Source organism: Triturus cristatus, chromosome 6, assembly GCF_964204655.1.
Source record: "Triturus cristatus chromosome 6, aTriCri1.1, whole genome shotgun sequence".
Lineage (NCBI taxonomy): Eukaryota > Metazoa > Chordata > Amphibia > Caudata > Salamandridae > Triturus > Triturus cristatus.
This window is the reverse complement of record NC_140589.1, coordinates 859,241,840-859,261,626: the sequence shown is the minus strand read 5'-3', so window position 1 is coordinate 859,261,626 and position 19,787 is coordinate 859,241,840. Positions and strand designations below refer to the sequence as shown.

General features: G+C 43.8%; 1 protein-coding gene across 1 annotated transcript in view; it reads right to left on the bottom strand.

Moving 5' to 3' along the window:
- Positions 1-7,416: 7,416 nt before the first annotated feature.
- Positions 7,417-19,787, bottom strand: part of TBXT (T-box transcription factor T) — a 27,314-nt gene continuing 14,943 nt past the window's right edge. Inside the window, exons 5-8 of the mRNA XM_085611445.1 lie at positions 18,120-18,181; positions 14,118-14,294; positions 10,717-10,849; positions 7,417-10,389 (exon numbers count right to left, since the gene is read on the bottom strand). Of these exons, the coding sequence (XP_085467571.1) occupies positions 10,116-10,389; positions 10,717-10,849; positions 14,118-14,294; positions 18,120-18,181 (646 nt within the window). The 3' untranslated portion in view covers positions 7,417-10,115. The remainder of the gene's footprint in view (positions 10,390-10,716; positions 10,850-14,117; positions 14,295-18,119; positions 18,182-19,787) is intronic.

The following is a 19,787-nucleotide window of genomic DNA, read 5'->3' as shown; positions in this document are numbered from 1 at the left end:
TGGAGTTGCGTTGTGCTTGCGACACGACTCCTGCAATGCGTGACTTTTCCATCAACAGATGCGTCAGAATTTCTGACGCATCTGTCAGTCCTTGTGCCATGGTGCGCCGTATTGTAAATACGGCGCATCCATGGTGACGCAAAGAGTTGGCATGTTGGCGCAGAGAAAGTGACGCATCGCTACAGATGCGTCACTTTCTTGTAAATCTGCCCCTTAGTGTAACCATGTTCTGACCTGCGCCCTGTGGGGTATCACAGATCCTTGCTCGCCCTCCTCCCCCTCGTCCATGGCCGGGCTGCGATCCTGAAGGTGATGAAGGCGGGTCTTAGGCAGCTGCCGGAGCACAGACTGCAACTTGAGGAGTAGTGCCGTGTGTGCTGCAGAGGCAGGGGGACAGTTTAACGAAGGCTGAGAGAAGCCTGAATATAAAAAATATAAACGCAAACACCTAGAAGCGGACACCACGTCCGGTAAAAAAAAAAAATTAATAATGAAGCCACACGCAGGGCATGGAGGAGGAAGGCAGGGAATGCAACATGGAAGAAGACTCCGCAGATGTCTTTAATTAACAGCGTCCGCTTCACAAACCATGAAGCGCGACATCCCCCTCCTTTGCGGCCTAGTTCAAGCCGACGGAAAACAAGCATTTACAATGCAATGGTCTCGGCAACATTCTAGGTAGAGCTATTGGTATTGCTCATTATTTTTTTATTATTTTTGTACCCCTAAATAAATGGCATTGTCATTTCTATTGACATTTTTTTTTTTTGCATATGTGATACCTATTGCTTTAGCAAAGAGAGAGCGAGGTAGTGAGATAGAGAGAGAGAGAGAGAGGTATTGAAATAGAGAGTGAGGTAGTGAGAGAGAGTGAGGTAGATAGAGAGTGAGGTAGTGAAAGAGTGAGTTAGTGAGTGAGGTATTTTCTGACGTAGTGAGATAGAAACAGTGAGTGATGTTGTGAGATAGAAAAAGATTGAGGTAGTGAAAGAGAGTGAGGTAGTGAGGGATGTTGTGAGGTATTAAGATAGAAACAGAGAGTGATGTAGTGAGGTAGAGAAAGAGTGAGTGTAAGTGACTTAGTGTATTTGAGAGAGAGAGTGAGGTAGTGAGAGAGTGTTGCTAATGAGTGCTGTTTAATAGGGACACCGGCCATTTACAGCGCCTAGAAAGCACTGCACAAAAGACAAAGGCAATTCACCAAACATACGGTCCTTACAACGTGACGTGTTACACAGAATTACATATCCAAATACAAACATGCATTCAAGCTTAGGGTGGCATAAGGCCGATTGTAATCTTTAGTTTTACCAGAAGGTGAATTGGCCCCTGGACGCCTTTCTTTAACACAGGGTGCACTCTGGGAGATGCAGTCCCTGTTCAGATAAACGGAAGCAAGTGTACTAACATCTATGAAAACAGCGATGTGTACAAACTTAAGGCAAGGCTAGAGAAGTGGGGTTCAGATAACCTCACAAAAAACTGATTAAATGCGACCCGTCACATTCACGCGCAGACACATGCCGACAGCTCTCTCGCGCACATACAGACCAGTCAGGAAGCAGTCAGCCTTGCCATACACACATACAGATCATATACGTAACAATATGGTACTATTTACTCCACACACCTGTCATGTTGCTATTAATTAGCACACGTACAAATCCATCGCCCATATTTCGAGATCTAATCATACAGACCAGCACATCTACTCATACGTTTCGTACGATATGCGAACACTCACCCTGCACGCATCAATTACATACACACGCTCCAACCTGCTCCATTCACACACACACCTTTCGCCATTCACGCAGACTTTTCAATGCATATTGATTCATACATGCATCGCACACATACATACCATGCACGTACAGAATTACCATGCACACAGACCCATCACATGCAGACGCAAACACAAACACAAGACTCCCCGCACGGCCACAGGCAGACCATGATATACCTGCTCATTTACAGACACTGCAAACAGGCTACGCTTCACAGGCAGCACAGTACCTAGACACAGAGACTCACTAGAGTAACCCTTCGTACCCCGTGCTGCTTTTACACGCAGATTCCGGGGCCTCTTACCTGCATCAGTGGCTCTGCGCGTTGTAACTCAGGTGCTGGGTCTGACCACCTCCGCTGGCTACGGGCTGCACAATGTCTCTGCTCTCCCGGCCTTTCCGTGTTTTGGGGGGGGTTGTTCTCGGTAGGACGCCTGCCTGTTTAGCTTTATGCTGAGCTTTTAATGGGAGAGAATGGGAGGTGCCAGCTCAGCCAGGGTGACATCACCCTTAGCCAATCAGAGGCAATGCTTGTGATAAAAAAAAACGTACTCACAGCACGGGAGAGAGAAGGGCCGCGGGGAATAGGACTATGGATATGCAATGGAGCCGTGCCAGAACATCAAAGAATATTAAGAGAAACAGATAAAAGACACTCGACGATAGATAAGGTAGGGAACAAAGAACATATAGAATGGGAAAAAACGGTTATAATCTGGAAAGTTGAGTGAAGATGAAAGAACAAAGACAACGATAGAGAAAAGACAGAAAGGTAGACAAGGCAGTAAACAAAGGGCATATTATAGATTTGCCCCTGGCACCCGCGCTTGCAGACTGTGCCCCACGGACCACTGGATAGTTTTTCAGACGCCATATCCACCGCCGCCTTTCTCCGAGGCAGAGCAGAAATGCCTCGGAGAAAGGCAGCGGCATTTTTGGATTCGGGGGCGTGTTTGTCTTTTCTCTCCTCCAGCCATTGGCTGGAGGAGAGAATGAGACTTCTTGCAAAAAACACGCCCCCCGATCCGAAAAGGACGGGGCCTGATCGGAATGACTGACCTCTTTTCCAATGGCTGGCCAGCATTCAAGAGGCCAGCCAATGGAGAACAGGGGAGAAGAGGGGCGGGTTCAAGCCCCTCTTCTCCAAGTCATTAAATCTCGGAGCTAGACTGCGCAAGCGTAGCCTTCGCAGCCGAGACCTAAAAAGGAAACTCCATTAAATCAAACTTTTTGGGGGCAGGAGGAAAAGTGGCGATTCCTGTTCACAAGGTGACAGCTTTGGAAGGCTGAAGGTTCAGGGTTCCCAGCACGTCAGCGCCGCCTCAGGACTGGTCTCCCTCCCACCATGCCAGGCCATGCCATGCCATGTCAGGCAGGGCACCAAGGGTTGCAACCCTGCTGCTGCCTAGGTAGACGGAGATTCTGTGGTCTTTGGTGAGTACACGCGTTCATTCTTTTATTTGTAAAACGTTCCCAGATTGAGGGCCCACTGCCCGAACAGTGCCGAACATTTGGGAAAGCAGCTTGTATGAGCTGGGCACGTAAGGCGCTGTGTTGGTAACCACTAGAGTGATGTGGGCGTTCTTGGATTGTGCAGTGGGTGGTTGTCAGAAAGGCTCTTGGAGACAAAGGACGACAAGAATATGTTACAAGGTGGGGGAGTTAGAATAAATACAACGGCAATGTCAGCGCGAAAAACCAAAAAAATGCAAAGAAGATGGCAGAGTAAATACATAATTCATTAATTCACGAAACTGATTTGTGATTTAAGCCCTTGGCCTGTGTTATCTGCAGGGGGCTGCATAATTAAACTTAAGGGAAACATTACATTAAAGGAAATTCAAAATGATCAAATGCAGACAGTAGCAAAGTGCCTTAAAGAAGGAAATCAAGCGCTAAACTGTTGGTCTCTGGGTAACCACATCGCACTCCAAAACTAGGGCAAAAGGTGCACAAGGACCTAACCCTTCCTTCCCCAGTGTTAGAGTGATTTGCAGCCTCCTCGGGGTCACGGCCGACGCACCGTGTGAGCTGCGTCTGCGTTGCTCTTTTCCCTACGACGCACACCAAAGACATTAAAGCAGCAGGCTGGCGCTACCTGAAAACACCCAAATTGACAAACACTGTACGGAAGCTGCTAGAGGTGGTGGGACACAACGGAAGCCTCTGAGAGAAGGGGGGCTCGAGCGTGTGTTGCTCTTTTCCCTACAATGTTTCTACGCACACCGAAGCCATCAAAGCAGCAGGTTAGCGCTACCTGAAAACACCCAAATGGACAAACGCTGTACGGAAGCCGCTAGCTGCGGTGGTGGGACACGACCGAAAGCTCTGAGAGAAGGGGGGCTCGAGCGTGAGGCAAGGACACAATGCACGCATGACGAGCAACAGGTGATGGATGGGCAGGGCGGACACCAACCCCACTTCAAAATAAGCCCGACACAAAACCAATGAGAAAAGATCTCACAAGTGAGCAGCGCATGCTCTGCAACGCTAGGCGAGACCTACAAACAGATGGACCACCCAGCGCTTAATTTGAGCTGATGGGTGCAGTGGGGGGACCAACAGCAGTTATGTTAGGGGTGCTGATGCATATTTTTCCTCATCAGACCTTGACCCAGGAAAAGAGATTGAACAACTTGAAAGGAGGTAAAGAAGGAGGACTAGAAAGACGGAAAAACATGACATGAGGAGAAGCAATGGTCTGCAAGAATGAGATAAGGGGCAGTGAGTGTCTGGTGAGGAATTAAATATGCACAAGGTGAAATAAAGACTACTCTGTCCTGGTGTGGCATCCAATAGAGCCATTTGTGGGCTTCAGAGCAAAAATGTGAGCCCTAGCACTTTTTACAAATTCAGTGCTCCGGCCAGCGAGCAAAAAAAAAATATCTGCATAGAACTAGAGTCTCTGAGTAAGTTGGCAAAGTCAGGTCAATGCTGCACTCAAATGGAAATGGGGAACAGATCATCAGAATAGGCCTTTTCAACCCTACCATAGCTACAAAACACTTATAAATGTAGCAGCTCAACCACAACACTGCAGCAGACTTAAACTGTAATAAAAGGCCACTTAGTGGAAAGTGCACTACAGAACCAACATAAGTGTAATAAACATAACTAATCCACCACTAATCCTTTGGGTTACAGAGTAGCTTGCTGCTTGCCGAAAAGCACCTCATCAGGGGTAGTAAGCGCTATATAAATACAACTACAATAAAGTCACTTAAAGGGGATATCAAGTGCAGGGAACATTCAAATTTTGGAACATGAATGAAAATTTCATAAATTGGGTGGTTTGGAGTGCTCTTAAATCTTGGATAAGTGATAGGTTATTCCAGTTAGGAAAAAAGATTTAGCAAAGCCTCCAGGCCTTTATGCGGCTGAAAATACTAATAAAGAATAAGTCCCTTTTCACCTTAGCAACATCATCGAGAAGCGCCCGTGGGCTACTTGCATGCAGGGTTTTATAAATGGGGGCATAGTCAGGGCTTTAAGTGGGCCGGGTCCTGCAGTTCTTAAAAGCCGATGCTGAGGCGGGTCTCTATGGGGCTCCCCCATTTTTTTCCCTCGCCCTCAGGGTGAAAAAAAAATCTCAACTCTGCAGCAGTGCCACCCTTCACTGCCTGTGATGTAAGTTTAAAGAGACTCGCTATGGTTCTTTCAGAGTCTCATAATTTTACAATTAAAGCATTTTCAATATTATATACAAAAAAAGCCATAGTTGCTGCTTATTTATCTTATGCAACTAAGAACCTTTGACAAAGCCAATAGTCCTGGTTTATTTAAGGTATAATGTTAGTTGTTATATCATATATCTGGATACAATGACAGAACAGAAAAATACCAGTCAGGTGGCACACCATGCTAAGCAGATGTTTAGCTTAAGTTTTTTAAAGCCACACAAATTAGTCCATGCTGTACATTGAATAGAAACACCATGCAATTCTTCATGCCATTGCTTCACAATTATAGGTAGAGGCACAGAAGATTTCCTTACATTTTAATTATATTAAACTACAGTTGAATCATTTCTGAAGGTGTGGCTGTTTACTCAAATTCCTTCAGTGCAGTATCAGTTTTAAGACACGTGTGAGAAATAGTTACGTACCAAATATAGAATAAGAATGAATTATGCTGCCACTACTCCCTCAGATATAATTATTCAAAACAGTCCTGCATTTTTCATTAGTAGAAAGGGTAGTGATGTATTGCTGCATGAAACAAAGCACAAGTTGCAGCATCTTAAATAAAGTACATGTTGCTGAGGCCTTTTGGAAGTTTAAAAATCACTGGCATTCAACAGCTGTGCCAGAATACACCAACTGGAGGGGGCAGTCTGTGTTCATGTAAACATAAACATTGAGGGCCTCATTTATGAGGTTTTACCATAGGGCAGCGCTGCAGGCCTTCCTGCTGCACTGCCCTATGATAAAAGAAAATGGCAGAAATGCGCCGTGGGCAATGGGCTGCCGTGCCACAACGCAGGTACCTTTGCACCATGGTGCAAGGGTGCCTGCATTGCGGGGATGATTATTTATCTGCAGGAAGGGAAACCTTCCTGCACAGAAACAATCAGAAGAGGCTTTTTCCTCCTTCTGTTTGCTGCAGAATGCAGCACACATAGAAAAAGGAAAAATTAGGATATTTCTCCTTGTGGTTCCTCCCCTACGACACTGCTGGGGAAAATTGGGGAACGTTTATTTTGAAAATGAAGGGCTGCAGAGAGGCAAGTCCTACGTGAGGGACTTCCTTACACGATGCGCATTGGACTTCCTGTCATTTATCTGTTGCCCGTCTAGGCTCGGACAGTGGCTGCTCCTCCGCTATGGCAGTGGAGCATCGCCCCAATGCTTTTAGGGAGTGCGAAGTAGAAACATAAAATGATAATACCTTTGAGTTATTATCATTTTATACTTGTGCTGCTTTGCAGGGTGGGCGGGCGGGGCTGCTCTGCTCTCAAAGCAGGGCAGGGGAGGAGTGGTTTGACCACTCCTAAGTGCACATGACTGCCCTCTCGGGCTGCCCAAATCAGTCATGCGCACTTTCCCTGTTCTCCCTGCAGGCTGCATTACAGCCTGCGGGGTGAGCATACCCAGGACCCCATTCCCTGGCTGAGCGCCGAACCAGGACACTGGTCCCAAAGAGAGCAGCAGCAAAGACGCGGGACCCAGCAGCAAGGTAAGTTTATTTTTTTTTATTGTTTTTTTTATATTGCGCACCCCCGTAACTCCCCTATCCCTCCCACGCCCGCCACCACTCCGCCACCCGCGAGCCATGCCGGCCGCCACTGGGCTTGGAGCGATTTTAAAGTAGCCTAGCGCTTATGAATTGCCTGGAAATAGCGTGGGCACATGCAGAAACTGGCATTGCCTTCTACTCCAGAGAATCTGCATGAACCAGGGGTGAGGCCATTGTACACTAGTGTTGGAACAGACATGTTGTCACAGACATCTGATGTTTTGTTACAGATCTTTTAATCGCAGCACGTGCCCTTAAAGGCTGATCTATTTTTTCCACCATTTTGCATAGCCCTGCAACACTGTGGAATGTTAAATAAGGGTAAACACCAAAAGACGCAAAAAGACAGCAGATCAGATTTTGTGCAAAAATTTTACTTTTGTGTATTCTTTTCAATTAACTTAATGTCACATTTAAAAACACATAAAAAAATTCAGCAAGTTAACAAACGTTTTTGAATCCAACCAAAAGGTAGACTCAAAGATATATTACACTTAATATTATTTACATGATTGTCTTTTGTTTCACAAGAGATTCATATTTTTCATAATACTGTCTGATAAATACATGGTAATGCTACAGCCCTTCAGACACCAACCCTTGCCCAGACTCTGTATTATGTGCTTATCCAATTTCGATTATTTATGTCGGATTGATGCTGTGCTTCGATGTCTTCTTACAATCTATTTTGTTTATGGTAATTACCAAGCTGTCATTTTGCAATAACCGTGTAAGCAAACAAACGCCTCTCAGCGCAGGCAAGAGTCCTTCTCCTGGAAGCCATTACAAAGACGTTTCACCATAGAAGCATAAGGTTCAGTTTATCAGTCATATTTGCCTTCTTCAGTAGTTTACACCACAAACAGCCTTAGACTGAAACTACACATATTAGCAATGGGAAATTATCTTGCTCTGTTCAAAAGTTTGTGTTGAACAATTGGAACAAACACACCCACAAGTGCAGCTCCATGGTTTGCCTCTACTCTGAAAATTGATTAAATCTGTAGAGTAGTACAATATATCTTTGTTGTACATAATTTGTTAGGCACTTTCTATCTTTTGCCCATTTTAAAATAATTTCACGACAGAGTGACAAAGCATTGTCAGGCAAACGTTCATGGCCCCCGCGAGTGGTGGGAGGAAACAGAAAAGTCCATCCCAAGGCCCAGCCTGCTCCTGATGACCAATGTTTTTGCCAGATTCACCTTTTCTATGGAATTGGTCTCATCAGGAACACCCAAAATTGTCTGGATTTTTCTTTATTAGTTCTGGCATCTAAATGAAGATATATTGCAGCGTATGGGAAGGTCAGAGTTTTTGAATTTATTTTAGTGAAGATGTTTAGTGTGATAACATGGGCAATATCTAGGTTGTGATGGAGAAGGTTGGACCACAAAAGGAATGATCCAGGCATAATTTCAAATTTATACCTACATGGGTCACCTAGTTTGGTGAGCTAAGGCACTTAAATACAGTTTCAGTATGCTAGCTACCTGTGAATGGATTGTCTTCATTTGAGGTATTGTCTCATAGGCAGTGTCCCAACACCATGGTCAATGGCTGTTTCACAAGAAAGAATGGGATAATCGAAATCAAGTTCAGTCTCCAGCTTCCAAGAGACTCCCCACTCCACAAAAGAACCCATTCCAGCAGTAAGTTAAACCCGCTTAGAGAGTTTAAATAGTTTAACAGTGACTGGCCATGTGAAGTGAATGTCTGCAAATCGAGACAATGAGTAACATAACATGTTAATGTCAGAACAGGGACCATCCCTTTGTATGCAACAAGTACAGACAACACAAAAAAGGGTACAGTACAAAGTGGTAGCAGTTACCAAAACATTCCAGTGCTCCCAGTGAATACACTGAAATTTACTTTTTTAGCTGAATTTCTTGTAAACTCCTCTGATGTATCCAAATCTGAGGAAAATCTATACATTCAGTAGTAGGAAGACTGGAACTTAGCTAGCGCAGCTTATTTTTAGCTTCTGATAAATTTCTGGCATTTCTGCCAGAAATTCGGTGAAAGAATACCCCTAGTCCGGCAGATGGGGTCACTCCAAGAGTAGAAATGCACAAGCCACAATGTGATCATTGTGAAGAACCCACTTACTAAGACTGCAGTTCCTGATACAGTCTTATCTTGCCAGTTTGTGGAAAGCAGCCATTGCAGGCACATATTAAATGTCTTTATTAAAGGCATCTCTTCTTATTTCAAACCAACCTTTGCTTTACAGTATTGGAAGAAAGGCACTTCTTGTGTTCAGGTCCACATTGTCTTTGGTGTCTATCCTCTGATATGTCAAGACAAAGTCAAGTACTGTCCAGAAAGTAATGAATGACAGGTTTTGGCAGTTCAGCCCGGATGCCCACTGGAAAACATTTATGTACCCTTGTAGGATTGCATATCCAGTACAGACCACATTGCAGTTAAAGGACAGCCGTGCATTGTATAATACAGGATGGGACAGTTTTTCTCAAAAGTACTTTGTGTGAAGCTTACCAACTATAAGAGCACCGCGTAGCTGATGATGAGTAGAGAATTCCAATTACCGAGGATGAACTTAGTTGTTCCATTGACCTGCAATGGTCACAGGTCAGACACTGTGGAAAGACACCATTTTTAAGCAAGAGTTTCTTTAGACAGGTCAATTTCTTCCATCCTCATCAAGATAAAGGATAAGATAAAGGAAACTGATGTATGGACATCCAACATTCCGCAAGAAGATGCAGGAAGCCCCATGGTGCTTAGCAATGGTGATTTTTTTGTTTTAACATTGATACATGACCTCCACCTGGAACCAAGGATGCAGTTGTGTTCAGAAGTGTAGGTCTTTTTTCGTCTGCAGCATGCTACTTTCATGATAAAGTAATGTAGTGTAGTAAACGTAGTAAATTATGTGCACAAAGACGATGTTAGAATGACACACAAGAGCAGTTAGGGCTGTGTTGGTGGAAATAGTCCATGCTCCTCACTCTGCACTGCTCCATTTCATTCCTGGCCAACTACAGTTTTTCATTTGGCAGATATATTGGTTCCGAGGCAACGTTGGACAGGGTTGCAATGCTCGCATTGTCATTTAACGTAAGTCGTTTAGATAGAAGGAGGTGAGACAGGAGTCCATGGAGATGCAAGCCGTGCATGGAGAGAAGTTTCGAACTGATTTTCCGAAAGGTCTGTTTGTAACCCAGTATCATACATAGGAGACACCTGGGAAGAGCCATGCACTGAATGCGAGAGAGGCGAGAAATGCGACGGAGAGCTTCGTAAGAACTGCGTTCCCAATCCACTTGCCATCCCTCCGGACTGAGATACAGGGATGGGGGTTAGAGTGCTGTTATTCACCGACCACAAGTTAGGATACTGGCTACAAGACAAAAGAGAAAAAGATTAATGAGGATCAGTTAAATAGCTGTTTTTTATGTAATTTTGTAGGTTTTTGTTCACACCATTTTCCATGTTGCAGGTTTATCAGTCCTATAATTCCCAAAACTACAGTAACATGGCATTGCTCCACCCAATAATTTTACAGATATTGCTTGAAATTGAAACTATGGCTATACACTTCTTTACGCATAATTATGAATTTACCACACTTGGCATGTTTTTATACTTTAAGATTCTGTATACACTGAACCAGAGGAAACTGGCAGCAAAATAGTGTCAGCTGATCTACAAAATATCTGATACATACCCAGAGCTGCTGGGCACACCAGTGGCATGACCCATGGGAAGCATACTGTTGTGAGTTGGCATCTGCAGGCTAGACCAGTTGTCATGGGAAGGAAGCATGGACAGACAGGCTGACGAGTTGTCTGTGTAACTTGCTGTAAGAAAAATCAAATGTTCACTTGTCAAAATGTTAGGTGATTAAATAAGGCATGATGTTTGATCAATTTTCCCAAATATTAGGTTAATAAAACATGTTGAAAAAAACACAAGGCATTTACAGATCTGGTGAAAGAAATTTGGGAACTCAAATGACTGTTTATAAATAAATCTAACTGCACAGGTGCTTTAATGGTTCCAGCTATCTACACAAAAGCGTACATAACATGCTTTTATTTTTAAACACATCCTAAAAGATAACAAACGTGTCCGCGCTGTACTTCATTTTTATCTTTGAGTGAGATAACTCATTAAAAGACCTGCCGCTTTCCCAAAATTGTTGGACAGATGGGAAACGCAGAGTAATGTGTTGTGTCCTGGGTAAGAAAACAAAGCAAAACCCTTGTTCAGATCAGGAACTGTTTGCGCATCCTGCTAGAAACATACAGATGGATGAAACACTGACAGTGCTTCTGAGTCCTTGTGAACAAGGATAAATGTTGAAATCCAAAGTCCAGGATATTATTTTGCAAGCTTTGCGTAGTAGCGCAATCTACACACGCTCCGCGAACGTAGCGTAGTACTATGCCCAGGGTTAAAATTAATACTGTGTTGCTACCTAATCGTGCTATTATTTTTATGAATGGAGCTTAAAAATGGATAGACACAGATTAGTATTAGCTTTTAGGTTTATTTATTTTTTATTTGACAATTCCTCATTTCGGTAGGCAAAGAAACACTATGTGCCATTGCCCCCACATTGGTGTTCCAACTACAGTTGCAAGGTGGGGGGCTACAAATACCAATTCAGGAAGCAAAGACGTATCACAGCCGGGAGCAGACCATGCCTCTCTTGAATTTAGGAAAATTCAACATGTACAATGGTATTTACTCAAACTGCCAAAGGAAAATTACTCTGCATTATACCTCCATGTGGCTTTTGCTCACAAGTGCTATTCAAAACAATTATATAGCATTCTTGTATCACTAGATATTGATCAGCCGATATTCCACATTTTGCTCCATACGTTGTCTACATACAGCAGTCACTATGTGCTATTATTGCAGTTTGCCTGGAAACATGTACCGCAAGGTTTGAATCCAGTCATTCATGAAAAAGCTCCCGGTTTTCCGTTTAAATGGATTTTTACATATAAATACAGACAGAAAACTTTTTTTTCTTTGTCTGTATTTATATATAAAAACGGAAAAATACTGAAACTAAATGCTCCTGCTGCCTCTGTACTCTTCTGGAAAATCTGTGTCTGAGGCACACAGGGGCTGCGGAAAGAAATATGAAACCGCTGCAGTCACACTGCCACTCTGGAGCGGGGTGAACAAGTGCATTCGGGAGCTCCATGTCTGCAGAACAACAGGTTTCAATATTCAGCGCTTCATTTTTTGAGCGAACCAAAATTAATATGTAAGACATTAAGGAAACTCAAATGGCCCTTAAGAGTCTATGTCTTAATCAGCATTGATGTAGAAAGTATCTGCTCTTTGCCATGAAGTGATTGTGCAGACCATTAAAATTATAGAAACCTTGTTGAAAAGGGCTAGTTCTGCAGCTGTGCAAACGAGACCTAATCAATAACACTAATTCATGCATCTTTTCTTAGAGGCCAGGCAAGACATTTGTTCCCAATTTGTAAATTTGCACTTAGCAAGGGCCCCAATTTGAAAAACAGTTACAACAACCTATAACAACTAAGTGCAAATGTGCATGTCTATTTAAATAAATGTGGAAAAATACTAGCTGCAGCGTCTTCTTTTGTTTGCAACACAAATAAATGTAGATAAGTGCAGATAAAATGAAAAAATATGGCTATATACAGGCAGAAATGCAAAAAAATTAAAACCATAAAACCGGGAGCCCTATTCATGAGACATGCTCAATAAGTCAGAACTGGCATTGCCACCTCTTTATCCTACCCCAATTCCTGCAGAGTCCCTCAAGATTCAGCTCTAGCTGTTAGCAATTACTGGCGCCAGTTGGTGGATGAGATTGTATAGCAAACACTTGTTACCAATGTATGCTAAACATTCACTACTCATATACTACTAGAGACCAACCAAAGAACTGCATATGGGTACCGAGATGTTGAATTTCCTGAAACACATCTATTTTTCACTGAAGGATGTCTATCCTGTAAAGTTCTGAATCACAGGGCATGGTTTGTCAACACACTGCAGAGTCTGTGTTATCATTCTTCCTACAACACCTACACGGGGTAAACCTGGGAGTCTGCTTTGACTTGAGCATTCCTTTAATTTATTACTGAAATACTGCTTAGAAGGGTCTCCAACTGACTTAGGATTGAACTAGTGTTTCCATCCGCAGATCACTACAATACAGTGAACTTCGACACCACTAAGTATTTTCAGACACGATAGAGGATACAGAATCTCGAGGACAGATTCTGTCTACCCTTGAGGAAGTCAGACTATTTACCATCTCTAAAAAGCATAAAATTCTAAAAAGCATAAAATTCAAACTCCTTCATGGGGGTGGTGAGGGGATTGACCAGAATAGCTCTGAAAATTGATCAACCCATTAATTAGACCCATCATCTGAAGCAGGGTTCTCCAAAGTCGGTCCTCAAGGGCCGTATCCATGTCACATTTTTAAGATAACGACATATATCGAAATGGGGATATGCTGAAAATCTGGCATGGACCCAGCCCTCTAGGGATGACTTTGAAGAACCCTGATCTGCAGCATTAGGTTTTGGAGACCAGTATGATTAGCCAGTTCAAATTTAGAAGGTAGAAATATGGAGGGAAGCCCATTGGAGAACATGGCTGTCAACTTTGAACTTTCTGCCCCCCCGCCCCACCGGATGGCACTGTCCACTTTACCATCATCCACAAGAAGAACTCATCTTATTCAAGGAGGACTATCAGAATCCACTGGGACATCCCCCCAATCGTCTTCACCTAATCTCGACCCTCATCATATCCCTCACTAACTGAAGATTGGCCAAGGGTGTTTGGATTGTTCAAGCACACACGGTTACCAGTTCTGTAGAATTAGTTATGAGGCACTCCCAGTATTACCTAGTGCTTGGAAGTGTTATGGTGATGACACAAGAAGCCTGTCCCATTGCTAACCAGTGATGTTCCTTCAAGATTGCTCTTATAATATTATTTAAGGTACAGGGATACATATACCTATGACCTAGTCTCTACACTAGATCCCTTATGAACCCTAAAAAGAAGGATGTTTGATGCACAGAGGTTCCAACATTTTGAACCATTAATACTTACTTGGAGAATTGTTCCTATGCGAGTACGGGCTGGGGTATGGACTTGAGCGGTGATTCCTCAGCGATGGGTATCGTTCACAGCCATGGGATGAGGAGAGAGACAACGGTGCTCCAAACTGAGGGTGGGTATTTCCGGAATGACAAAGGGGTCCAGGGCCTGGGATAAGCCAGCCGCCTACTGAAATAAAGAAACAGAGCACAATGTAAAATTTCTCTATATATGTTTATGTACTATTGTTTACTGTAGTCCATAGCCATTTCTTGCAAACGGGGAATGAAAGAGTTAATTTCGTCTAAAAAACAATGGCACCTCTGCCTCTAATGGCATCCAGTGTTTTGGACAACTGGTGAAAAATGTAATGATTACATTTACATCTCTATTGCTTTCTTAACTAAATCTCATGTGCCTTTACTTCAGATGGCCAAAAGTCATCAATAAATTATGTGTTTATCATCCCCTCCCCAAGCCCCACCTACATGCAGTCATCTGCTCTTCTGTAACCCTTTAAAGAGTTCACCTTTCATCAAGATCGAGCATTTCATATTTAAAATTGGAACAACCATTTGTCAACATGAAATCTCATATACATGTCTACATGCAATGGTTAGCGGCCTTATACACAAACTGCTTTGTCCTTTACAACAAATATCAATCCAATAAAGCACCAACCCTCTCAACAGAAACTTCTTCCGCGGAGCATGGGATAAAATGCTAAATCAGGCGACAAAACGATTTTGCTGCTTTGCAGTCATGAAACAAGGAACCCAAAACATGAGACAGACACAAGTCTTGAAGACTGACAGAGAAATGGAGATCCAAATTTCAACAAAATTAAAATACTGCCTCCTTGTGTGGATGGAACAAGTTATGGTATGTGTGATAGGACATACATGTTTTGTAAATTATAGTGTAGGATGCAGAGGTATTTTTGATTGCACTCCAGTGTGCGCCCATTTTTCCAGCCGAATCCGACTAGGGTACAGGAAAAAGTGATAGTTCGCCCTCTTCCTCCTTTGTCAACCTCCAATGACTTCATCTGGGTCCACTATACTGTAATTCCTGCTGGGTAGTCAAAAAGACAAGGCCTTCTCTCTCTCGTCATCCCAACCTCCAGTCAATGAAGTCATGACCAGTGGCAAAAGGCAAAATGATGCCCCCCACTGTAGAATGTGATGAGGGGCCCTCGAGTCTTCCATATTTCAGATAATAATTTGCCTTGGGAAGAATGCCCCCCCAGCATGGTTACGGGCCCCCATGTGCTGGAGGGGCTGCATCGGCTTGTGTTACGCCCCAGAATTCATCGTATGTTCTCACAGTGTCTAGTGGTGACTCAGTTAACGAAGTATTAAACACATTCATATCCTAGCTCATGTTGTTCCAGCATAATGATCAGAGTGCCACACAGTCTTGGAGGAGCACAGCATTAGGGCCCAAGACCACCATGGGCCGAGCTCCTTCCGGGCTCTTGCCATGCTCTGGCCCTTAGGTTGGGAGGGCCGGCTCTCCCTCTGGCATGAGATTTCCTGCCACCCATCTCGCGAGATGCAGGAGTTGTGCATCATTTTCGTCCTGCGCCACCGCAATGGCTAGGGGTATTTGGCTTTTGGCAAGAAAGCTAGTTCCAATTTTATTTCGAAACAGCAGAGGGGACCTCCATCTTATACTTTCTAAAGCAGTACTGAGGGAGGGGTGCAGCATCTAGATCCATGAATGGGATGTACACACTGGCCCTGGGGCTTGGGCTCTGATTCACAACTGTAGGGCATGGGGCTGTAGCTCCTGGTCACACTACTTGTAGCTCCTCCGACATCCTGGTATTGGAGTGGCGGGACCCTGGGGACATGGGCATAGTGAGTTGGGACCATCCCCAAGAGATGCAGGTGGTTCCACCTGTGTGGTCCATAGGGGAGGAAGGATTGTCAAAGACCTTAGTGATGGAGTGTTCATGTCGGAGGCCTTGTGTAAGTAATTTGTATGCTTGCCTTTGCTCGATTATTTAGGATATACACTCATTCACTTAGCGTGTGTTACTCTAGATTTTGACAGCTGTACTTCAACGCGTGCTGTATGGTGTTTATCCCACTTGACCCTAACGTTGTACATGTTATGGTGAGTTCTTCACATGCTTGTAATAAACATTTCCTTTACCCAGAAACAGTTACTTGTCTTGTCAGTGTCTCGTTTGGGTTTATGTGGTTTGGGTGGAGACTGGGGTCTCCGGGTCCTATGCACAAGAGAAGGGTGCAATGTGGGCTGCTGTGAACTCCCGTTCTTGGTCTCTATTACAGCTTTATCAACATAAGATTTGTGCTGTCCACAAAGCAAAAAACCCTAAATATATATTTAAAAAACAATACAATGTACATGATTTATGATATGTGGGCATATTATTGAGGATTTAGCAGAAATTAATTTGGAGGAAGATAAGAACAGCCTATGGGTCATATGAAGACAAAACGTGCGCCAAGCTCATGGCTGCCGACAATTGTTAGCGATAAGGCACATCAAAAAATAGTCAACACATTTAGTACTGGCAATGGCATAGTAAAGTCATTCCCAGAATACTAGATATAATTACAAATTAAAATTGTATGGGAAAATACATTGTAAACCATAAGGACTGCTGGATAATGCAACAGGTGAAGCCACGCTAGCTAATAAGCAATGTAGGCACTGCCCAAGGTGCCAGCCAGCCAGGGGTACCAACATGGCACGGCAAGGTCTTGCGCTATTGAAAAAACTTCACTCTTCCTGGAATGGCAAAAGGCCCTTGTAACTGAAAAAACGAAATTATGGTAGGCCTAACTCTGTAACCTATGGCAACCCATCGTTTTCTAGGCCTCACTAATGTATTAACTGGTAGACTCCAGCTCAGAGAGGCTAGGCATGTACTTGGCACCCGAGAAGTGAAACTTCACAGTTACTCTGCGAGTATACTGATTAAGAGCTGAGCTTCATGTTTGGATGCAATCGAAATACACTTGCTCAGAGTTTCACAATTTCCCATGATCTCATTCTGACACTTGTCTTCTAGAGTCCTGGCACTTTAATCGTGTGACCCTATCAGTAAAGCTTTAGACGTTTGCTATAAATGGACTCACTGCTATGCCTCGGAGAGCCCATCTCCTTGACTGCTGCCTCGGAGCCCCTTGTCTGGTTAGTCCAAAGCCCTCATATAAAAGGTGTTAATAGGCTTAAAGAAACTTCTGAAATAAAATGAAAGGTTCCTTCCTACTCAGTACTGAGCAAAATTGGCAACTAACTGAAAAGTCACAAATACAACTTAGGGCTTTATTACGAGCTTGGTGGTCCACGGATCGCCAGACTCGCGGCGGCACAATGGTGGCGGTCTTATGACAGCCCCATTATGACCAGGGTGGTCAGGCCGCCCAGGGACCACAGCAACCGCCAGGGATCATAGATCCATGGCGGTGATGCAGCGGTATTGAGGCCGCAGTGGCCCTGCCAAGCATATTAAGAGTTTCCTCACCACCAGTTTTCATGGTGAGGCGACCACCATAAAAAGTGTGGCAGTGAGGAAACAAAGAGGGCTGTACAGGGACACCTTGTGCTTCATGCCATGTGGATGCACACAGGGTGCACACCATGTGCCCCCTTGTGTGCATGCACACCAGTACCTGCACGGCATGGACTACAGCAGTCCATGCCATGCAGGTACTGCCTTTGACGTTCCCATTGCTGTGCCTATTTCAAAGGCCCCCGTCCTGGGAACAAAAAAGGACCGCCTGCCAGGCAGAAGAAAACTCCTGATCTGACGGGTGGTTTGTACATGGGTTTGACGGTGCAACGCCAAGCACTTAATAAGGCCCTTAGACGATGATCAGTTTCTAATTAGAGGGAAAACAAAACCTAAGCGGGCTCACTTTGTTTTTATTGTGTCCATGCATCCTAGAATAAAGTCTTGTCAAGCAACTCAGCACCTTTTGATAGAACACAGATCCACATAGTTATCAATCGAACAGTGTCCTGAAAATAACTTACATTGCGAATATCCAGATTGTTGATTGTCACCCACATCTTCTAGACCGTCCTTATGGTCACTCCTGTTATAACAGATGTAAAAAACAGAGTTAAAAAAATAAGAGAATGGCAGTTTGATACACCCCAGAGATTAAAAACCAGTGGCAGGATAAAGGGAGGGCGGCAATACTCTTCAGTGCCTGCATGGCGGGAATGTGCTCTAGTGTAGGCGCCAATAAATCCTGTGTGACCAAAGCCATTATGGCACCGGTACCATCCTGATGGTCAAGAAAACTTCTGCGTAAGGGTCGGATAAAGTAAGCATTATCTGATTTCCCTTAAAAAATTGGCAGATACTTGCAAAGACAGGGACCGTCTCAGCTAAAAGGTTTGTCCTTATTCCATACCAATTGTATCCAGATATGCACAGCTTCAAATGTCATATGTCCAGGCACAGCTCCTATGTAATGGCAGACAAGAATATAAAAGCACTGCTTGGCATTTGCATGTACAAAATAAAATGGCCTGCCACAGAATAACACGCCATTCCCAGGTGGAAGCACACACAACCATACACTGCCATTATAGTCTCAAGTACCTTCTTAGGCCCAATTACTACCATCTTATCAGTGGCGGATCCTCTGCTAATGCGGAGAAATTTTCCCCCACTAAGGAAAAATAAAATTATAATAGCACAACATTAATAATGTTACGTTATCATTTTCTTCTTCTGTAAGGAGCGAGCCAGGTTGGGGCGGGCTGGGCTTGTCACAGGGAGAGTGGTTGCTGCACCATAAGTGCGCGCGACGGTTTGGTAGTCTGTGTGGGCCGGCCAAACTGTCATGTGCACTTAGCAAGTTCTCCAGCGGGTTGTATTGCACAGCCTGGGTGGAGAACATACACAGCCTCCAATCCTTATCTGAGCACCAAGCCACAGTGCTCAGACCAATCACAGCGCTGCTGTCATGCTGGCGACAGCTGCTGCCTGATTGGCTAGGGGATTCTGAGACCCTGTGCGCTCAAACGGATGGACTCCAGGAGTAGAAGAGGACGAAGAGACGGTGGGCCTTCAGGTAAGTGAACTTTATTCATTTAAATCGATCCCTCCCTCCCCCCGCTTTTCCACTAATTTTCCAAAGCAGCAGCCACTGCATCTTATGCTGGGTGAAAACTCATATGCCAAGAAACAGCCTCTTGCTCTTGCAGCAGAGACCAAATATAAGCCTTACGAAAACACAGACATGGGATGACGGGAAAAAATCACCTTCAAAGTTGTAAAAATACCAAAGAGAGGGAAGACTGGCCTAGATTGGGAAGGTCAAGAGTGAGAATAATGAGAGACTGAGATATGACAAAGCTTGATTGTGAAAGCAGGAATTGTCAAGCACAAGCAGATAACCTTCCTTAGTATGTGCTTCAAACGTACTTTGAGTCTTTTATATTGTTAAATGTTCGAAAACCTAATTTACTTTATGATGATTTTGATAATGTTGTTTCTTTACATTTGTTTCTAATTTTGTGTTTTAGGTTCTTTGTACCAGTATAATTATCTGTACTTATTTTATGTTGGAAAGTCAATTGCTTATGAACGATGAAGCTGATTTTAAAGAGCATTCATGCTAACTAGTCAATGAATGAGAAAATATATATGAATCAGCACAATAATGAGGGGACTGGTATCCACATGGA